This window comes from Berghia stephanieae, chromosome 5 (genome assembly GCF_034508935.2).
Source record: "Berghia stephanieae isolate SIO BIC M18660-M18661 chromosome 5, UCSD_Bste_1.3, whole genome shotgun sequence".
Classification (NCBI taxonomy): Eukaryota; Metazoa; Mollusca; class Gastropoda; order Nudibranchia; family Aeolidiidae; genus Berghia; species Berghia stephanieae.
This window is the reverse complement of record NC_088364.1, coordinates 25173402-25197708: the sequence shown is the minus strand read 5'-3', so window position 1 is coordinate 25197708 and position 24307 is coordinate 25173402. Positions and strand designations below refer to the sequence as shown.

General features: G+C 37.1%; 1 protein-coding gene across 1 annotated transcript in view; it reads right to left on the bottom strand.

The window, feature by feature from the left end:
• LOC144972650 (uncharacterized) overlaps window positions 1-24307 on the bottom strand; it is a 68517-nt gene that overhangs the window by 26188 nt on the left and 18022 nt on the right. The window contains exon 2 of the mRNA XM_078914127.1: window positions 12532-12762. Coding sequence (XP_078770253.1) covers window positions 12532-12762 — 231 coding nt within the window. The remainder of the gene's footprint in view (window positions 1-12531; window positions 12763-24307) is intronic.

The following is a 24307-nucleotide window of genomic DNA, read 5'->3' as shown; positions in this document are numbered from 1 at the left end:
ATGATACTACAAAAAAAAATAATTTAAAACTTCAATGGACGAGATAAGAAGTGCAATTCAGCTTCAATAAGTTGTTTTGTTTTTTTTAAGCGGCAGAAGGGTTTTGAGATTTCTCGAATAATAAAAGTAAAACGCAAATTCACAATGCTAAGATGGCTGTATCCTTCCAATTTGAACACCAATCACTTGTGAATAAATGTCAAAGAAGGGCAGCACGAAAAAGCTTGACATGGAGAATAGAAGGGGAATCCAATATGTGGTTCGCCGCCTCATAAAAACCTGAGCCCATTGTCGAAAGCCTTGAGATAGCTTGAGGACGGTCGTAAACTAGACGTTTCTTACAAGATCGCCTATCGTTCACTCAAAGCTAATGGAAACATGGCAAAACGGAGTTGATATCATACACATTATTATATGAAAATAGAGAGGAGGAGGAAAGAGAGGAAAAGGATATTATTAATATAAAGCACGAGGCCATTAAGTTAACGCCAAGGTTTAATACAACCGTGCACATGTCATGTATCGAAAACAAAAAAAAAAAACAACAAAAAAAAACAAAAAAACAAAAAAACAAAAAAAAAAAACAACAACAAAAAACAATTGAAATCCAATTTCCTTGGTTCGTTTCTCTCTTTACGAATGTCAAAACACCTGCTTCGTTTAGTTAATTACTGAAAACTTATGAGAAGCCTATTTCTTTTTCGATGCGTAATCGCAACTCTCTTATTTCCCGATATAAGAAAAAATCAAATCGATTGAAAAATGCGTTTTTACTGAAATTATCTACACGAAGAACGCCGAACCTTTAAAAAAAAAAAAGAAAAGAAAAAAATCGAGCTTTTATAAAGGGCAATAGCCACCAAATTATATGCTCAAAGCGCTTTGCATGTAGTCCTAAGCCAATAGCAACACTTTAACGAGACCGAGCGCTATTCAATTTGTCTTCGACGTGATTCCGGTGACAGAATTTGAGCGAAAAGCCTTGTCCCAAGGAGAGACTAAACTGACCAAAAATAAAAGCGATCAAACGATTTAAACAAATCGGCCGCACACTAACAAAAGACGTTACCTCTCCCTCATGACTAACAGACACACACACACACACACACAGAGAGAGAGAGAGAGAGAGAGAGAGAGAGAGAGAGAGAGAGAGAGAGAGAGAGAGAGAGAGAGAGAGAGAGAGAGTGAACAAAAAATCTAAAATTAAAAAAAAAGGAAAAAGAAACGACAATGAAAATAAAGGAGAAAATAAAACGAAAATCAAATTGTGTATAAGTAACGACAACCATCGCGAATCACAAGACAACCATATTCGTACCATACTAAGTGAGTGTTCCAACGTACGTGAAAAACAACAACCTCTCATTACAATGTCCAACGACGGACTGATTAGAGGCCTTTCCTCCATAATAGTCATCAGTGTCCACATCAAAAGAACTCGATCATTCTCTTGTTTTATCAAATGAGATTCTGTCACAGATAGATATCCATGCCAACATTATACCGCATATTTATTTAGGTAGAAGACAAGTAAAAGCATAGTCTCGGGGATGGGGGAGGGTGACGAATACCTGCATGTATTATAAATATGAACATCTATATAGCGCATTTCCACAATTTTACCATACTCAATGCGTTTGAAAAAGTTTATTTACCCTCCTCCTCCCTCATCAGGCCATATAGAACAATATTTCTATTTCATATAGTACAAGTCGCCTGTTAGGAGTCCTATTCGCACTAACATCCTTACAATATCCGACACAACCTAGAACCAGATACCCATTCACACTTGAATTGAGTGGGATAGTGTATATAAAGTGTTTTACACAAAGCTTCAACGTCGGGATTAGAACTTTTCAGGAATACTGTCACCAATCCGGCCACTGACTACGTTTAACATCGTTTGACTTGCCACAAGACACCGTAGTCGTGAGCCACCGAACCACACATGAATCAGGAGACATGCTCCATCACTGTGAACAAAATATTATGATGATAAATTATATCATAAATGTATATTTATAGAGCGCTTATGCCGAAGTTTCGAAGCTATGTATTGTAAATTAAATTTAATTAAAAGCTAAATTATGTAGGATACAAACATTTCGGCATTTATCAAGTAAACACGATATATATATATATATATATATATATATATATATATATATATATATATATATATATATATATATATATATATATATATATATATATATCAAGGAGGACTTTAGAAAGGAGGTTCGCCCTCGATTTTCAGCCCCCGCTCGTTGGGGCCATTGGTTGGATAACGATTTCAAGCAAAACTACCACTTTTCTGCCTTGGTACAATTTCCTTGAATGCGCAATAATTGATTCTGTCCTTATCATTTCGGTACTTTATAATAAATTGGTTAAATTGGCGACCATAAGTTTGAAATAATATTTCTTATGTCTTGAATGATGTGAAAATATACAAAAAGGAGTGAGCTATCAACAATTTTACAGGCAAGTATGAACTATTTTTCTATGACGCCCTCTTACAAACTGAGTGATTGGGTTTGTTATCTTTTTTGAAATCGAAAGTACGAATCTGATTTCAATACCTTTTAATAACTAGACGTCTATGGCTAATTTATCGAACCAGGATCTTTGAAAAGTGGTAAGTACGAATAATAATTGCGTAATAATTATTTAAGACATGTTTAGAATTAGCATCTGGCTGTAGTTCCTGCAGACGATAGATGGACCCATTGTCGTGCTTGCTCTGTCGAGTCGCACAGATAATGGTGATCAGAATCAGACTCCGACGCCGACGCCGACGTCCTGATTTGAATTACTGTTTCTTATGAATTATGGCCTGTGGCTTTATATTTATATATTTTTTCTATATGGTTAACTGATAAATATTGACTTTATTGTATAAGTCTAGAGGGACCCTTTGCTCGTCACGTCAACTTCACAACTTGAACTTGAACAGTCCTTTCTATTTCTACTACAACTACAGTTGCTAGTTAGTGGGTCTGATATCACCATGTCATATTCATATATGATGGAACTTGGACTCTGAATATATAGTTATGCCCATTACGTGGATCTGGTGTTGCTGATATGACTGTCAATCGTATGGGACTAGTAACTAAGACTTTTGCCTCATTGATCTGAGATGTTATTGAGTTACTGTTACAGTTACAGTTACACTCACTCACTCTATTTCTATTATCTCAATGACTATGGAAAGGAATAATGGATTTTGTCTCATTGATCTAAGATGTAACTCTATTAATCAATTCTATGACTATGGAAGGGAACTATGGATCTGATTCTAATGCTACTCATTGACATTGACTGTAAGGAATGAACTATAGTAGTTAGTAGTCATATTTTTTTTATGAATGGCGCGTGTTTTTCCAGTTTTTTTCAGATGTCCCTCTATCAAAAGTTGTAAAACTTATTGTCAACCTCCAAATCAATTTCTCTTAACCGAATAAAGAATTTGGCCCGTATTTAATTGTGGTGCCATATCACAAAAAAAAAAAAAAAGATTTTTTCTCCACTTTAAACCCGCTGTCATAAAATTAGAGATTTTACACTGCTAAATATGTAAACAGTTTCGCACCACAAAGTAAGAGATGAATTCATCATTTTTCAAAAAAATCTTGTGACACGGTAGTTCCGGCTAGTGGTTATGAGTTCACATCATACGATTTTCCGAATAAACGCAAAACATATTAACTGTTATAAAGTAACAACTTATGTAGTTTGCATCCAATTTTGACCTTATAATTTATTGCTTTTTATTTACATTACGTCGCAAATACCGAAGACTGATATGAATCTCTTTCTTTAACTCATTTGAACAAGTGATTAAATACTCAAAATTGTCAAATTAACATCGAATGTTTATATTTAACTTTGAAAAATTGTATCTATGCATGAACGTTTCACATAGCATTTAAAGTTTTCTTTTAAACCTATAAGCTCTTAAATAATACGATGTGATACGGAATCTCTTTCGGTTCCTTTCTCGTAAAGCTGCGAAAAGAAGTCTACTTGTATCTGTCGATAAGCCATTAAAGAGGACAGCTATGGAATTGGAATTTCACAATCAACCATGAGGTTCGCATGTTATTGTTGTTACGTTGTTGTTGAACACATGCACATTTTGTGGAAACACTGTATCATAAATTGATGAATCTCTACTTTTGACTGGTCTACATTAAATTTATGTAATCCTCTTTGGCATAAATACCAAGCTATTTCTCCAAAAAATTGAACTCAAAATAATGGTGGAAGGGCGTAATGTTCACTTTTATTTGTATTCATCAATAACGTATATTTCTTGTTATAAAATGTAAACTTGTCTGTCGTTCCTTCATATTCGGATTCTGTACGAACATCATATAAGTTTCAATTAACTGAACATTCCATTTTAACAAATTCTTTCAAAATGGATAAGCGGAAAATCATAATTTCGACACTATAAATCATTTTTTAGTTCCAATCCTTACCAGTTATCGATTTTAATATAGCTGTAATAAGCGAAACCTATTGTTTTAAAAATTCGTGAAAAAAAAATTATTAAGAAAAAATGATCCAGAGGTTCATACACATTTTGCAGCTGTACATCGTGAACAGCTAGCTGAGAAAAAGAAGAAAAAGACGCGCCCCTTATTAAAAATCCGACTATTGTATTCTAAATATATAGTTCTGTCTCATTGATCTGATATGTTACTTTATTAATTAACTCTATGAATATGGAATGGAATGGAATTTGATGCTACTCCATTGACTATATTGAATGAACCAGTACTCTGAATGTTTTTCCTCACATGAACTTTTGCCTCTTGCGGGTCTGATGTTCATGGACGTGATTAGTTAGCAAATTCAAGATGGGGAAAATTGTGGTGTTGCGAATTGCAATGGTAACTACAATGAAGCCAACAAATGTTGCGTGTTCAGATTGCCTAAAGAGGAACCAGAACGGTAAACATGGTTAAACAAACTCCCTCCTCGTGATGATATTAAACCACATCCAACAAAATTTGTTATTTGTGAAAGACATTGGTCTGCAGGTGTTCCAATGAAAATTCTACCTGGCAGACCGATCGTCCCTTATAGGGATGAAATAGTGTTCAAAAAATTTAAAAAATTAATAAATTCGAGAGAGAGATCATAATTACAACTACTATGTAGTGCATCCCTTAGTAGATATTTTGGTTTTCATATTTTTCTTGGGATCAGCCTCCACAGATTACCTCCCTTTGTTGATATTGTACATCTCCTTTCCCCTTCATCGAATTGTTCATCCTATCCTCATCATCACTTAAATGTACATTCATTAATCAAGCTTCCAAAGAAGTCATCCTGAATCAATCACTATAAGGTCAGTGTTTAGAATATCTAACTACTCATCCTTTCCGTTTCTTGGCTACTCTTATTCACTGCTGATAATAATAATCATAAATATTTTTTGGGACCCAGAATTCACAATCACTCTCTAAAATGGTAGATCTTGCCATATAATGCCCCTGCTGTTATTTTGGTTTGAATTTTCTATATTTTTGGTTGGCCCCCACTAGCGTTGCCTGAAGATTCCATATGAATGTCCTTTCAGTATAGTTGTCCTTGATGTATATATATATCGATAATTAAGGCTAGAGTATATAAAAATAAATTCACTCACGTATTTTTAAGCCGAAACGAACGTATTTTGTTTGTTTGTTTGTTTGTTTTTTGTTCCCTGACATATGAGTCACATTTACTCCCTTTATAATTCTCTCTATCGCCCCTAAATACACTAAAGCAAAATCAAACAAAAAAGGTCAGATTCATAGGATCCAACAGAGTCGGAGTTTCTGTATCGCTGAATGAACAATATCAAACGTCTACTACCTTGACTACCAAAAAGCACCCCCCCCCCCCCCCCAGATCTTAAAGGCCCAACTACTTAATATCTGCTGCTGGATAGACAGGAGCAGGGGTGTCAGAGAAAAGTCTTTACAGCATTCATATTGCATCGATAATGGTCCCTCTGATATGTTCAGCGAGTTCTCTATCATATTTTGTGACACGGGTGTAAAAAGCCCAATAAGCTTAAGAGAGACTACAAAGAAAATACGTATATATATATATATATATATATATATATATATATATATATATATATATATATATATATATATATATATATATATATATATATATATAAATCATTTGTAGAAGAATAAAATATCTATGTGTCAAACCAAAATGTAATAATTTTACTCTTATTAGTCTACTTATTTCTATGAATTATCAATTTAAAATGCTATAGAACTGGTGTAGTGAACCAATTTTGGTAAGCTTATATCTGAGTACAAATACTATATTTGTACATTTTTTCCCGAAAATTTGGTATAAAGAATCCAGATCTGAAAGAAAAAAATTCGACTTTGGATTAATATTTTTTGGGACCCAGAATTCACAATCACTCTCTAAAATGGTAGATCTTGCCATATAATGCCCCTGCTGTTATTTTGGTTTGAATTTTCTATATTTTTGGTTGGCCCCCACTAGCGTTGCCTGAAGATTCCATATGAATGTCCTTTCAGTATAGTTGTCCTTGATATATATATATATATATATATATATATATATATATATATATATATATATATATATATATATATATATATTATATATATATATCGATAATTTAGGTTAGAGTATATAAAAATAAATAAATTCACTCACGTATTTTTAAGCCGAAACGAACGTATTTTGTTTGTTTGTTTGTTTGTTTTTTGTTCCCTGACATATGAGTCACATTAACTCCCTTTATAATTCTCTCTATCGCCCCTAAATACACTAAAGCAAAATCAAACAAAAAAGGTCAGATTCATGGGATCCAACAGAGTCGGAGTTTCTGTATCGCTGAATGAACAATATCAAACGTCTACTACCTTGACTACCAAAAAGCATTTCCCCCCAGATCTTAAAGGCCCAACTACTTAATATCTGCTGCTGGATAGACAGGAGCAGGGGTGTCAGAGAAAAGTCTTTACAGCATTCATATTGCATCGATAATGGTCCCTCTGAGATGTTCAGCGAGTTCTCTATCATATTTTGTGACACGGGTGTAAAAAGCCCAATAAGCTTAAGAGAGACTACAAAGAAAATACGTATATATTATATATATATATATATATATATATATATAATATATATATATATATATATATATATATATATATATATATATGTATATATATATATGTATATATATATATATATATATATATATATATATTATATATATATATATATTGTATATCTTAATCAGTTGTAGAAGAATAAAATATCTATGTGTCAAACCAAAATGTAATAATTTTACTCTTATTAGTCTACTTATTTCTATGAATTATCAATTTAAAATGCTATAGAACTGGTGTAGTGAACCAATTTTGGTAAGCTTATATCTGAGTACAAATACTATATTTGTACATTTTCCCCCGAAAATTTGGTATAAAGAATCCAGATCTGAAAGAAAAAAATTCGACTTTGGATTAATATTGCTCCCCCCCCCCCCCCCCCCCCCCCCAAATAATAAACGTATATAACATATTAAATCCACATAAATCAAGGGTCTGTAAAGGATAGCTGCTACTCCTGGTTGGTCACCAATAACCGATGAACAATTGAATGCTCCACCTTGGATTGGTTAATAAATATGCTGGAAGTGACTGGATGAAATCAAGATTGGGACTGCCAACTGTTTTAAAACAAAACATGTAACCACATTAATGTACACATTTAGGTCATTGTCGAAGTTGTAGTCCAGTTTCGATTTTAAAAAAATCGATTAAAAAAATATAAACGAATAAGATAGCGCATTGGGTCTGCAGTCGATGCTTTATTTTGGCAACGGTAATAAAATATCATCCCTGTACTGTAATCAAGGCTACTTAGCATGCGTCATAAATCATTGTTATTCAAAACACCAAGGCAGACATACTCAGACCACTGCCAGCAGTTCTGCATTTACAACAAATGAACCACATACGTAGATAACGATATTACGATGTGTAAATTCAAGGGCCAAAAGAGAATAATATTGTAAATGTAAAGAAACTTATATTTTGATTATATAATACAGTGTATTTGGTCTGAATACTCCTTCCCTGACAAAACTAAACAAACAAGTCGACACCCCCCACCCCCCTCCCCCCTTCCCAAATTAAAAAAAAAACCCAAAAAAACAAACAAACAATACATCATATTGCCATATGCCATATTTTAAACGGGGTAAACATATTTCTTCCCTCTGACTCTTCATTCTCATGAGGCCAGTGAAAGCCAAAAAGATTCCCTAGGATCTGGACAGCCTATGGTGATGTCTTTTATTGAGCGTGATCATTGTTATTATACAGTAATGGTAAAAATTAACGTTATATTTTATATTTCTGTCACCCTCTTTAAATACAAAATAAATCCACACGTGTTATATATCAACTGACAGAGGAATAGTGGAGGATTCATAAAAACACAGATTTATTGACAGGCGATACGTCATTGCCGTACAGGATATAATAACTTTTTAAAAACTGAAAGTTGCAAGTTGCAAAAATTGTTCTGTAATCAATATCTTATTTGGCCCTTTCAGTATCAACCAAGGGCCTTACTCGACGCCCCGTTGACAGTGTAAGACTGAAGACAGTTTCGATAATTATCTTGGTTCAAACTTCAGTTGCAAAAGTAAGAAGTTCACCATTGTCTCTTCTTGAAATTGGGCGGTTTTTTAGAGTTTAAATTTGAGACCGAATTTGTTCCACGGGATTCGAATATGGTGACAGGGCTGGTCACATTAAGGGTTTAACATTGTTGTCCATCAAGAAACACAAGGTGGTGCTTTGTAAGAATAATCTTTTCCTTAATTTTGGGATACCAATAAGCCATGTAAATATTACAACACCAACCGCTGCTGCTGGGACTGCTACTACATCTGTTGCTGCCGCTGCTGCGACTACTACTACAACTGTTGTTGCTACAACGACAGCTGTTGTTACGAATTATTTTCTGTGACTATCTTGAAAAACAGGGACCGGAACTGCATGGATTTTACTCTGATCCCATTATATTTATACTATATATATATATATATATATATATATATATATATATATATATATATATATTATATATATATATATATATATATATATATATATATATATATACGTTTCCTCTGTATATCGACTTATCACATTAATTTGACAATATCTTGACCTGTTATTATTTAATAAAATGTTGGGCGCTAAAATGCCTCAAAAGGGCGGAAACCCCCCTAAAATTAACAAACTATAAAAGGTTGGATAAAATTATGCGAAATGCCCGCATACCTTACCCATACTTGGTATAATATTTGCTTCTGTGTAAAATCAATCTTGACAACAAAAGAGGCGATGTTTGTCATGATCCTACGAAACAGTGTCCTATCAGCGTAAGAGTATCTGTCTCAGCAATGGCGAGAACAATGCTGCCGTAATCCTATTTTTCTTTCTTCTAAAGCATGTTTCTCATTTTTGTCAGAGAATGTTTACTTTAAATATGGATTGTTTAATACGACCCTCAATGAGTGAAAAAGTCTCAAACCAGATTCTTTAGAAGTCTCAAATTTGAGACTTTCTGACATGTTGACGATCATTTTAACCGACCGATATTTGAAGGAAGTAGTAAACGCTGTCATGACAAAATGAAAAAAAATAAACGTTCCGTCAGAGTAAGGCGGACTGGTATGTTTTTATTGTTAGAGGTAAGCGGATTAGCCAACACAATCAGTGAGGGCCATTAAATAAATTATCTCCCGCCCCTATTCCTATACAAACCACACCGCCCCCCCCCCCCCCCCCCCCCCAACTCATACTCACGACTGATAAGACCGTTGCCAAACAAAACCAAAATATAAGATCCGTTTTCTCGAGCCACTGTCAATTGATCGACTACTTAAGGCCGAATATGTAAATGTGTAGCTTAGGTAACTACGTCGTCGTGTACCTATGGTTTAACGTTTAGTATAAACGATTTCTGCAGGAATATAAAACAATAAGAAAGAATCGAGATCGACAGAACTCCAGTGGTCTTCCAAAAATCAGGCCTGTCTTTGATATTCACTTTTTTTCCCCCTTCGAATTTAAAATTAAGCGGCAACTCATATCACCGAGAGCAACAAAAGGACCACAACTAAAAAAGATAATAATATTAAAAAAACAACAACACATCTCTCTCTCTCTCTCTCTCTCTCTCTCTCTCTCTCTCTCTCTCTCTCTCTCTCTCTCTCTCTCTCTCTCTCTCAATAACCAAACATGATATGTCCTTCCCCCCTCTCTCTCTCTCTCTCTCTCTCTCTCTCTCTCTCTCTCTCTCTCTCTCTCTCTCTCTTTCTCTCAATAACCAAACATGATATGTCCTCCCCCCCCCCCCCTTCCAAGACACACACAACCTCACACACTCCCCAAACATAGACATACATACTGCCAAAATTAAATACAGTACGCACTTATACATGCACTACCACAGTGTTTGGGGTAACCTGATAATATCTCCCTTGCAACATATTATTATAGCACCGTTTGTTTCTTTGTTTTTAAGGGTTTTACGGTGCAATAACATATTTAGGTCATATCAGCGCTAGTAAAAAGGAAGAAAATGGGATGGTCAAAAGTTATAGAATTACAATAAAAGCATCAAAGAAAACGTAAGACATAGGCAAATCGTTTCAGATATGGAACAAAAGTAGATTCCAAGAGCACACTGAAATCACCTAAATGTCTCATCCTGACACAAGCGCAGGTCCCCACTAAGAGGAACACACTCGAATGTTTACAAATCATAAATAAGTAGAAAAAATAATACAATGCATGACAGAGAGATGATTTACAATACAATAAATACCATCTCCCAAAACTATGTATACATTTGAGTGTTTCACTCCCAGTCAGGGTATCTGGCCAGGGCCAGGACAAAACCAAGTAGTCTCATTCCAAGACAAAGAGAGAAAGCATGTTGGAAAATAGATGTAGGGGGATAGAGGATACAGTAAGTGCCTCCCTGCCCACAATGGAAGGACAGGAACCCCACCCAATATTATGACATCTGACATCAACTGCGTAATCTAACCAGACACACCAAATGTGTATTGATTGACCATATAGGATTATAACGAAATAGACCATAACAGTCAATAATATAATTTTAATAATAATTGAGCTTTATATAGCGCAATATCCACTAAATGTGCTCAAAGCGCTTTACAAGGGGTCCCTGGTCAACAGCAACATTTAACATGTAGGACGGGACATGACGCCTGTTAGGCGATATTACAATTTTTCGGACAAAGACAACGCTGTTAACGGCCAGGTACTCATTTTACACCTGAGTACGGTGAGACAATGCGAGTAAAGAGCCTTTCCCAAGGACTCAACTATGCGCCGAGCGCGAGGCTCGAACCCAGGACCTTCCGATCCGAAAGCGAGTGTCATACCACTAGACCACATAGCCGCACAATCAGTGAGGGCCATTAAATAAATTATCTCCCGCCCCCTATTCCTAATTTTCGCACAAATGTTCTACTTTGTATCTTATTTCATCCTATTTCCGTATTAACTATCAAAATCCTACCAAAATACGGAAAATCGTACAGGTTGGCAAGTCTGAAAAATGTCAAAATGAAGAGAGTAGTAGCGTTGATGTAGTAATGATGATAATGTTTTGGACAGGATTGCAGCAGTGGTAGAAATGATAGTGTTGGTTATATTATTGGTGATAATGGTCGTGATGAGATCATGATGTAGTGATGGTGGGTCTGGCGTGGTTTAACTGATGATGTGGTTGTTGAGGTGATTACAGTGGTTGTGGTAGTAATGATGATGATGCGGTGGTGGGAGTAGTACTAACGGTAGTAGTGGTAATGAGGATGTGTTTTGCAATGGTGATGATGACGTTGGTGGTTGAAGTAATGGTAGTGTGATAATATGGCGGTGGCGGTTGTAGATGAGGTGGTAATGATGTGGTGGTGGTTGTAGTAGAGGTGATAGCGATAATAATGTGGAGGTGGTTATATTAAGGGTGGTAGTGATGAAGATGTAACTGATGATGGTGTGGTGGTGGTGGTGATGGCTGTATAGTGATCGTAGTGGTGATGATGATCTGGTGGTAATGATGACCTAGTCGTGGTTGTTGTAGTAATGGCAGTGGTCGTGATAATAATGATGCTGTTGTGAATATATAGTAGCAGTGGTAGTGATGATATGATGATATGATGATGATGATGACGACGATGATGATGGATGTGAGAATTATGGTGACGGTAAAGATGATGCTGAAGACTTCATCCCGGAAAGTGACCAAAGTCACAGCTTTCTTCAAGTCACCCACGGAAAAGAATTGGGAAATATGGTCTCTTCTCGCACATAAGCATTTTTGCGAAAAGGGGGGGCGGAAGGTGACAAACAAAAAATATTATTCTACAAAGATTTCCCCTTTGGTAAAATAGGATATTGATACAGAGCTACTTACCAGTATGAAAAACTTTCCTGTCTTTGATGAGGGCACCCAGTATATCCACAATGACCTGGTGGTCTGGAAGTGTCATATCCTTATACCATAGAGACAGTTTGTCCAGGATCACGTCCAGGGTCGCCACAACACGCTGCACATTCAGTTCCATGATCACGCTACACAGTGCATCCGGCAGAGGCATGAACTGGGTTTGGGGTATCTCCTGCATCTGTATGCCATTAACATCACCTGATGGATCAAACGTTTTAAAATAACGATGAAATTTGCTGTATAAAACTGCATTGAAACACACACACACACACACACACACACACACAGAGAGAGAGAGAGAGAGAGAGAGAGAGAGAGAGAGAGAGAGAGAGAGAGAGAGAGAGAGAGAGAGAGAGAGAGAGTAGAATAGGAAAGTCACTTCCAGTAGTCCCACAGAGCTCAAGGGGCCCAAAGAGCCGAGGATCCATTTATCCCAAATGTTATGGCATTAAAAGGACAGAAACAGTTGACTAAATTGGATAGGACTTAAGAAACATTTGCATCCGGGACTAAAACCTAGTTCTGGCCCATTTCCTTATTCTTTGTATTATTATTGAAAATTAAAAAATTACCTCCAACTTAATATTTCACTTTATCAAAGGTTGAGATATCGGAACAAGCGCTTTAGTTATTCTGTCATAATTTTCAACTATTGTTATTATATAATACAGGGATCCTAGGGATCCCTTTGGAAAAGAAATAACCCAGACTTCCTCTAGAAAAATCCAAGACCTGTAATTTTGCTTTTCCCCAGACCCATATTGATGATTTTACTCGGCATGGCAAAATATGCATCTAATCGTAATCAAGCTAATCAAGAAAATGATTCAGGCCGATGTGTACGCCAAGCTGAAGAACCACACAGTATTGACGTAGAAGTAGTTCACATTCCAGTTCAAGAGGAAGAAACTCATGTCTTATCTCCACTTCAAACTCGAACCAGAACTAGATCTACTAATACTACTACGACTACTACTTCCGCTACTTCTACTACTAATACTAATAATACAGAAACTGCTCCTCAACAAAATGTAGCTCAAACAGTGGAAATTACATCAGCTGCAGATCAAGAACAGGATACAACTACAATACCTCTTATCTCACCACACAACACAGGACGCATGAACAAAGTTTGTCGTTTTTGTTCAGCAAAACTATGGCACGGTGAATCAACCTCGCTATGCTGTGCCAACGGGGAAGTATCACTGGCACCTTTACAACCCCTTCCGGATAATATAGTCTTTACACGTGTAACGACACAAATTCTAAGCATTTTCGAGAACACATCCGTGCTTACAATTCTATGATTGCATTCGCCTCCTTGGGTGTACACGAAGATTTCTTGCCTCCTGGGATATACTGTTTCCGAGTTAGTGGTACCGTCTACCATAGAATAGGTCATATTCAACCCAACAGTGATAATGATAGACCAAAATTTGCCCAACTTTACATTTATGACACTGAACACGAAATTCAAAATAGGCTTTTTTGGCATAGAAGTCTGATATTTTGACAACTATATCTACCATCATGGCTACAGTTAGTCCCTTTGTTGAATTATATAAGCATGCCGCTGCAGCTATTGAAGATGCTGGAGATCAAGGGAATGATATTAGAATGGTGCTGCGAGCAGATTCATCAAAAGATCCCCGTAGATATAATTTACCGACTGCTTCAGAAGTTGCTGTTTTACTCCCAAATAACCCTATCAACTGTAGTAACCGGAGGGATATTGTATTATACCGCAAATCAGATGACCATCCAAACCAGCAGTCAATTATGCGTATCAGTGAAACACATCCTCACTTTGATCCGTTGCATTATGTGCTTTTCTTTCCAAAAGGAGAAGAAGGTTGGGTGCCCAAAATTAAACTCAACAGAAAGCGAACCGGACAAGTACATGAGTACATTTAAGTTGAAATACTATCTTTACCACGTGTATCGTTATTGTAATCTTTAATCAATAGATTTATGGCATTACTAATTAATATTAAGGGCATTCAAAGGATCTTATCCTATTTTGCCCTATACCACATGTTATGTTAAGTCAGTCCATCATTATTTTATGCTTATCGACTTATGGAGAGAGATAGTTTTAATGCAATCTTGTACGGAGGTCGTCTCCTGCAACAATATTGTGTTGATCAGTATGCTAAAGTTGAAGAGCAACGCCTGCAATACATTCGATTTAATCAACAGTCATTACGAGCAGAATTGTATCAAGGACTGGTGGATGCAGTGTATCCAGGTGACGCACATGGAGCTACAGTAGGGACCAAAATTGTTTTGCCATCTTCATTCACAGGGGGTCCAAGAAACATGCTCCAATTATACCAAGATGCAATGTCAATTGTTCTCAGATATGGTAAACCAGACTTATTCCTTACTGTGACCTGTAATCCATGTTGGCCAGAGATAACAAATGAACTGCATTCACAACAAACAGCTGCAGACCGACCAGAGGTGTGCAACAGCATAAAAGCGGTGAAATATATGTATAAGTATGTGTACAAAGGACAAAGGACATGATAGAGTCATGGTAGAATTCCAAGGGGAACAAGATGATGAAATTAGGAGATTTGTTGATGCACGTTATGTTTCAGCAAGTGAATCTTGCTGGAGATTATTCCAATTTGACATGCAAGACCGATACCCGGCAGTTCAACGTTTAGCTTTGCACTTGGAAAACCAGCAGTCTGTAACTTACAGAGAAGGGCATGCGGAAAAAGCTGTAAGGAGACTGAAAGACACCGCACTAACAGCATGGTTTAAGGAGAATGCAATAAACCCTGAGGCTAATACTCTACTGTATACTGATATGCCGGAACATTACACATGGGATAGTAGAATGTGCATTTGGAAGAAGAGACAGAGAAACCGCCTGGCAATCGGTAGAATGTACAGCGCCCAACCAGCAGAAGGGGAGCGCTTCTTTCTTAGATTATTGCTGCAGCATGTAAGGGGAGCAAAATCATTTGAAGACCTAAAGAGATCAGAAGTAGGAACATTACACCATACTTTTCGACAGGCCGCGTCTGCTATGGGTTTATTGGAGGACGATGATGAGTGGATAAACTGCATGGCAGAATCAGCATTTGTTGCCTCAGCAAGCCAACTCCGACAGCTTTTTGTCACGATTTTGATCTTTTGCAACCCCACAGATCCTTTTTCCTTATGGAATACTTTACAAGACCAGCTAGCTGAAGATTATTCTCGTGTTGAAAGTATGACTGCTGAAGCTTGCGTTAGTAAGACACTTGAAGACGTTAACAGGCTTCTCATGATTCACAATAGATCATTAAAAGATTATCAACTGCCTGAGCCTACAGAATCATACGCAACTGCTTGTCAAGTATGGGATCCAAATGAGAAACGACAAATTGCACAGTCGAAAAATACAGATGAATCATGACCAACAGTTAGCATTTACTGCCATTTTGGAAGCAATTGACGTACCTGAACAAGACCGGGTGAATAATGTCTTCTTCATCGATGGCCCTGGTGGAACTGGCAAAACCTATGAAAATAACACGTTGCTTGCAGAAATCAGAGGTCGAGGACTTTCAGCTACACCTGTTGCATCATCTGGAATTGCTGCAGAATTATTGCACGGTGGTAGAACAGCACATTCAACGTTCAAAATTCCAATTTCAATAACGGATAACAGCACCTGTAGCATCAGTCGCCAATCAGACACAGCTAAGTTACTGAAGAGTAGTTCTCTCATAATTTGGGATGAAGCACCTATGATGGACAGGCGTGTGTTTGAATGTGCGAGCAGGACATTTTGTGACATAACAGGCAGTTCAAAACCTTTTGGGGGCAAAGTGGTTGTACTTGGAGGGGATTTTCGGCAAATTCTACCTGTTGTTAACAATGGAAGTGAAGCCGATATATTAAGTGTCACACTTAACAAGTCAATTATTTGGAATTTTGTCACCATTTTTCACCTGAACAAGAACATGAGGATTACTGATGACAATAACTGTTTTGCAAATTGGCTTCTCCGCATTGGAAATGGTACAGAGCCGGTTTTCAGCGAAATAGGAAAGTCTTCTATTAAATTACCTGCAGCGCTAACCCTTCCTGAAAATGACCCAGAATGCTTGATAAATGCTAATACAATTATTTGAATCTGAACTTTGTGAATGAACGTTATCTATCAGAGAGAGAGAGAGAGAGAGAGCAATTTTGACTACAACCCATGAAAATGTTGACAAAATAAATGCATCCGTTCTGTCCAGGTTGACCTCATCAACTGAACAAATTTACCGCAGTGCTGATTCCATTCAAAGTGACTCTGAAATCAACTTATACCCGATTGAATTCTTGAACGAACTTACACCTCCCGGACTTAATCCACTTGCATTACATTTAAAAGCCAACACGTCAGTCATGCTGCTTAGAAATATAAATCCTAAATCAGGCCCCCTAAATGGCACCCGTTTGTTAATAACTAAATTAGGTTCAAAAGTATTAGAAGCCAAGATAATTACAGGTAGTAGAGCTGGCGACATAGTGTTTATCCCTAGAATCAACCTGACGACAACAACTGATTCAGGCTTACCATTTATTCTAAATAGAAGACAGTTTCCGGTAAAATTGTCATATGCAATGTATGTTGCTGTGACACGGGTCAGAGGCTATAGTGGCTTACACTTCATGTTGGGCCACACAGAAAAATCAACCGAAGATATACCAAATTACACAGACAACGTTGTTTACCAATCTGCCCTCATTAAATGATGGTGAGTACAGTATCGAATGAAAATAGTTCTTTCCCCGCGAAATTGCGGGCTTTTTACTAGTTATTTAAGAAACATTAGACTTAAAAATCATAAAGGAACTAAACACAGAGTCCCCACTCAAATCTTGAAAGAAAAATAGTCAACACATTTGTGTCATTTTATGAACTATGGTCACAACTCATGATGCTCAAGCACCATACTGTGCACATCTCTACATAAAATCTATCAGTCATTTACACTCCATGAAACATTGCAATTACAATGCTTTCAAAGAAGTCTCAGTCCCCTCAATTTGCAAAGAAATTGAGACAATCTGATCCTCCTTTTTCTTTGCCGATTGTCTTCAGGCATTTGCAGACGTGAATGAAGCCCAACTGCTCTTTCATTCCCGTGACTTTCTCTGCTTTGTCGGTTTAAAAATAAAAAACTCACTTGCGTTCCTTAAATAAATAGCATCTTCCAATAACTAAACGTTTCCTATTCTTTAGGACCACAACCACATTCCTACACAGCAATTTTTCTTTTTGAAATCTTTAGATGTCAGCCAAAACCAAAGAGATTAGAGAATCCCAGTTGAGCTCTAGGCACTCCACTAATAAAAATCATCACTTGGCGGAGTTTTGCCTTAAGGTTCTCATTGACATCAAGAGATATTTTCTAAAATACTAAAACAATTGATAGCATAGAAGAGTCGGGATCTTTCAACTTAAAAGGCATAATAGTAAGTCGTTTTTCAGAGTCATTTTGCACATGGAGTCGGAGTTTATCCCGGGTTCAATAGTATGAAACGGACAATACCAAAGTCGCAAAGTACTTTCCACTATAACCAATCACAACTGGTGAACGACAAGACAGGTATAGAAGCCGAATACATATGACTAAAAGGGAATAATTATGTGAAGGTAAGATAAGAGGAAGGGGGAAGAACAAGAGATAGATAGATAGATAGATAGATAGATAGATAGTAGATAATATAATATATATATATATATATAATATATATATATATAATAGTAGAAGAAGAGAAGAGAGAGAGAGAGAGAGAGAGAGAGAGAGAGAGAGAGAGAGAGAGAGAGAGAGAGAGAGAGAGAGAGAGAGAGAGAGACTGTGGTAGACAAAATTACATTGTGTACCAATGCGTTATATAACCCATTCCATTTGGCACCATACTTTGAACGTACGGCCTCTAATCAAGAGAATCATATCCACCATACCATGCATTAAGCACATGCAAAAACCAATATCAACCCATCAACCCCCACCCCCCTCACCTCCTTTTCCACAACATCCAAATTTAGCCCATTAGCAACTGTAGTAAATTTGCTCAGATAATGGGATAAACCAAGCCAGATAAGAACAGAAGAACGGAACGGGTAGCGTGGAATGAAAAATCAATGATATCTTGCATCATTGATCCACGTCCTATTTCATTTCCCGTTTCCTCAGCATAGCATGATTTTAACTTGGATCAACCAACTGTGAAAAACAGCTAAGCTTTAAAAGATATCTTGGAATATTCCCTGCTACTTCATTTTTTTGTTTTTTTCCCCTCTACGAATAAATTAGTTATCGGAATCCTTTGATCTTGAAATACTTGATCTGACTGCCACAAGCCGTGCGGGTAACGATGTGATCGATGACAAAATAAGATTAATAATATATATATATATATATATATATATATATATATATAATATATATATATATATATATATATATATATATATATATATATATATATAATTTTTTATTTAATCGGGAAGAAAAGAAAGATTTTGAAAAATATACGTAAATATCTTTCGGAGGACGTTGGTGTGTCCCAGAGCCTTATGCAAACTGTCCCGAGAATGACACAAGTCTAAATAAATCAAATAAGCTCCACTCCTTGACGACAGGTCAATATTATTTATTTACAGCAAAACGTAACAAGATTTAAGGAAGGTAGAAATTCTAGAGTAAAACGGTAAATATATAAGGGAATCTGACTTAAAAGGCAAAGAATGGCACAACGCATACAGTATACAATCGCTGGGTTGTGGACTGAAAGAGAGAGAGAGAGAGAGAGAGAGAGAGAGAGAGAGAGAGAGAGAGAGAGAGAGAGAGAGAGAGAGAGAGAGAGAGAGAGAGAGAGAGAGAGAGAGAAAGAGAGAGAGATCATCTTGAAAGGGAAGAGTAACTTTCCGCCAGATCTAACAGACCCAGCTACCCAATCACTGCTGGGTGGTCAGGGCGTCAAACAAACAGCTCGACGCCACCCGGGATCGATCTCGGTCCCTTTACGTGTGAAGCGAGTGCTCTACTAACTGAGCTATCGGGATCCCCAATCAATTTGGAAACGGGAAGGAAAACGTCAATTATTTGGTTTATCACATCAGGGTGACGCGTCTGGAATGCAGTTTCGACATGGTACCCAAACCTGCTTTACTTGAACATTTCAAAATCAGGAATCTACAAAAACTTCCTCAGTAATATATAAATGGTAAACTTCAGTTATACTAAACCAAACAAACAAAAATTATAAAAACAACCTATGTTGACGGCCACCAATAATACCAGTGAGCGGTCGACTTAGCAATCATGGGCATGGAAATTGAGCGATAGCCTAGAGAACTTTTAAAGGAATTTTCCTCTCTCACTCTCTCTAACTTTGCGACCATAAGGCTTTGAAATCAAAACACGTGATTTCCTACGGACGGTCCGTAAAAATAGCAAATTGTGGGTACCTACGGGAATATGACCCAATCTTTGCAGAGTGCATTGACCGCCATGGAATCGTTATTTAGTGTAGCTAAGTTAAAAATGAGTTTCAATCAGCAGGAGATGATGATGAAGCAATTGCCTTCAACTTACGAATAAGCCTCTATTGATCTTTAATTTATGTGCGCATCTCATATCGTTTGTTTTTGTTTTTAAGTTTAAGGGTTTCAGGGCGCTTGCAACACATTAAAGTCATATCGGCGGCAGTAAAAAGGAAGAAAATGGGATAGTAAAAAGTTCTAGAATCACAATTAAAGCACACAAGAAAGGGTAAGACAAAGGAGAATTGGTTCAAATAGGAAACAGATGTAGATTCCTAGAGCACACTATCAAAGTACTTAGTTTGAGATAACCCAATAGACTCGTCATACCCAAGCACAGGTCTCCACTAAGAGGGACGCACTCAAATGTTTACAATCATATGTAAACAAAACATAATACCGCACAATGCAAAACAGATAGAGTATTTACAAGACAAAAAATATCATTTTCTAAAACTCTAACTATACATTTGACTGTTTCCCTGCCAGGGCTAGGACAAAACCAAGTAATCTCATCCCGAGACAAATTCAGAAAGCAAGTTGACAAACATATATAGGAGGATAGAATATACAGTACAGGAAGTGCCTCCATACCCATTATCTCATATTGTCAAACTCTATCTGTCAAATAAAGTTGTAAACGCGCAATGTAATGTTCTCGGGCTTTTTTATATTTTCCCCCATTTTTGCCCTACTTCTATGAAATGTAGTAAATACATCATGGCTTCACTCCCTCGGATTTCCTTATAGCCTACATCCGAATTGTCTCCATTTTTTTTTTTCGGAAGCAACTGGGTTTCTCTAAATTAAATTTTATTCGAGATTAATTGTTTCCTTCACCCAATCTCATTAAGGCAAATTTGGAGTCGCGAAGTTGTAGTCACCTTCTCGATTTATTCAACTGCACTCCACGACTTTTGTAAATGAAATAAGATTAGACCTATTTTCTTTACATTCCATAACCCAATATTTCCTTACGCGGGGAAAAAAACATTTTAAAAAACCCAAAACCTCTTATCCATCAGCTTAGCAGCTCACAACCGACTATCGACAAGTTAGCAAAAATATACAAATTATAGACAGCATGCAATAAGCAAACAATCTCGGCGTATATTTCTTAACTCCGTTTTCCTCAAACTATCCTTGGACGACGTTGACGTTATTGACTAGACGGAAGGGAAGGGGGAAGAGAGGGAGAGAGAGAGAGAGAGAGGGGGAGAGAGAGAGAGAGGGGGGGAGAGAGAGAGAGAGAGAGAGAGAGAGAGAGAGAGAGAGAGAGGTTGATATATAAAACCAAAAAATAAACCATAAAATATTAATAACAGTCCTAAGTGAATCAATAAATAGGGTCATTTCTGTATCTCCAATCGTGCCCCTCAATAGAATCAAAGTCACAATTCTAACCCTTCGTAGGTAATTTTTGTTTTAAACAGACGACTTCAAACTTATAATAATACTCTGATTTGAATAAAACGACCTCGGTGGTTTATAGAGAAAAGTCACAATAACCGCCTTCGTCATTTCCTTTAATATGGAGACACACACATAGCCTACACACACACACACACAGAGAGAGAGAGAGAGAGAGAGAGAGAGAGAGAGACAGAGAGAGAGAGAGAGAGAGAGAGAGAGAGAGAGAGAGAGAGAGAGAGAGAGAGAGAGAGAGAGAGAGAGAGGCAAGTTGCGCAAAATCTCCCCATGCATTCAAACTGAAAATGGAAAAGCACTGCCTTCAGATAATTGTTTGAAATTTATCATAAAGAATTTATTATGGACTCTATGACACGGAAAAAATGCGCACCTAAAACGTTTTGAGAATGGATGGTGTGCGAGCACATATTACGACAGGCAATAAGGATTGAATAAATGCCCTAAAGAAAGAAAACAATAAAATCACAGGTGATAACCCACCATGAGCCACCCCAGTATTTACAATCCTATGGGACGCATAAAAAGTGCGACGGGATAGAACAGTTGGTAGACATGCAGGCATGTTTGACATGCAAGTCGCGAGGCGATTTCTTCCTGACACAACGTGTCAACATCAATGTGAAAATAACACCACCACAGCAGGTGAGGAAACCGCGGTTGGGGATGGAAGAAGAGATATGTTATTATCCTTTAGTTTATAATAACGGTATACCAGGGGACAGCTCGGGTTACAACAACGGTATCTCAAATTAAGGCACGACCCCGCTAGCCATGTTGCTGCTATACAAGTCGTTTGACGACAAAAAGGCCTTGAGTGTATAGGAAATGAAAAGAAGAGAAATTATTAGAACGATGCATAGAAAGGATTGTAGGTTGATTATGGTGATAAGCACAGCAGGGGTTCGTTTTACAATGAAATCATAATGATAAGCTTTGAGGTTATAGATCCAATCATTGACACATGATCGATAGCAAATTATCACAGTTCTCGGTCGTATGGTGATTATGAATGAAATCACATTCACATCTCTCTCTCTCTCTCTCTCTCTCTCTCTCTCTCATATATATATATATATATATATTATATATATATATTATATATATATATATATTTATTTATATATAACATAAACACATGCATTACCAAGAATAGGGTAATACACAACAAGAAACATGTCACTGAAACCGGCTTTGATAAACGGTCTTCAATAGCAGATAAAAAGAAATAGAGCTGTTATATCGCGCAATATGCACTAAACGTGTTCCAGGCGCTTTACAAAGGGCCAACAGCAACACTTAACATGTAGGACGATATTACAATTTATTCGGACAGAGACAACGCTGTTAACGGCCAGGTAATCATTTTACACTTTATGCGCCGAGCAAGGCTCGAACCCATGACCTTCCGATCTGAAAGCGAGTGTCATACCACAAAACCACATAAATGTCTACTTGAGACTTTAAAAAATTCATAAAAGTCTTAAAGGGGTTCCGCACTAGGACAGGAATGCATTATTTTTTTATTTTTTTTTACAAGATTCAAAAGTTTATTTGTAGGCATTGCAACTCTAATAATTCACATTTTATGAATCAACATAAGATACGACATGACGATAATGATCTTTTACACTGTACAATGGGATTTGTTTACATAAGATTTATATAATCATGAAATATTCTTATAGCAAGAGTAATATTATTGCTGCTGCTGCTGCTTACTGACTACTACTACTACATACTACTACTACTACTACTACTACTACTATACTACTACTACTACTACTACTACTAGTAGTAGTAGTAGTAGTAGTAGTAGTAATGGATGAAATAGAGGTTGCATATTTCTGTGCTTTACTACGGGGGAAAATGACAAATTGAAAGAGAAAACAATATTGGGTGCATCCTTTAATGACCCAAAGATTGCTCAAGGGTCAATTCCGTAGACTCTATGGTGATCTCCGATCTTATCTTAAAATGACTTTCTTGGAATCACCTCATTTTACCCAGGTGCAAATGAGTACCAGTTCGCTGATGAAAGTAATCTTTGACGGACTAGCATCATTCAAGAGGATAATAGAAAGTCAGCATGGCTCGGTTGTACGGTCTTTGCTTCGTACCCGAAAGGCATCAGTTCGATCACCCGCTGATGCGCTGTGCTGCCTTGAGAAAGTCACCTCGCCTAGCTCAATATGCGGGGCTGCACTGCGCCTGACGCCTGGGTTATACCTCGCCCTAGCTCAATTTGCGGCGCTGCATTGCGTCTGACGCCTGGGTTATTCCAGTCTTCCCTTGGAATAGACCCTCGAGAAAAATTTCCCCTATGGGATGAAAAAGGGAATTTTATTTTTTTTAATTTTAAACTGTTATCTGTCTGCTCAACGCTACAGAAACATGGATAAGTTCCGGATTTATAAGCTTAGGAGGCAAGATGGCCCATAGTTAGCGCGTTGTACTCTGGACTCAGAGGTTCTGTGTCCGATTTCGACCGAAGCCAATTTGTAATTACTTTCTAGAGCAAGAAAATTTACTCCAATCACTCACTCCATTCAGGTGTAAAAGGGTACCTGTCAAGCTGGGATAGTAATCTGCGATAGCCTAGCGTCCTATTCAAAGGTTTTCAAACAAATACGTTAATTGTCCGCTTCACGCTATTGAAACCGGAATAACTCCTGCACCATTGGCTACAAGGCTCTAAAGGACTTAATTTGTCTTACAATGAGTCCAAGTGGCTTAGAAGGACTTACTTAAAAATATTTTCATTGAGGA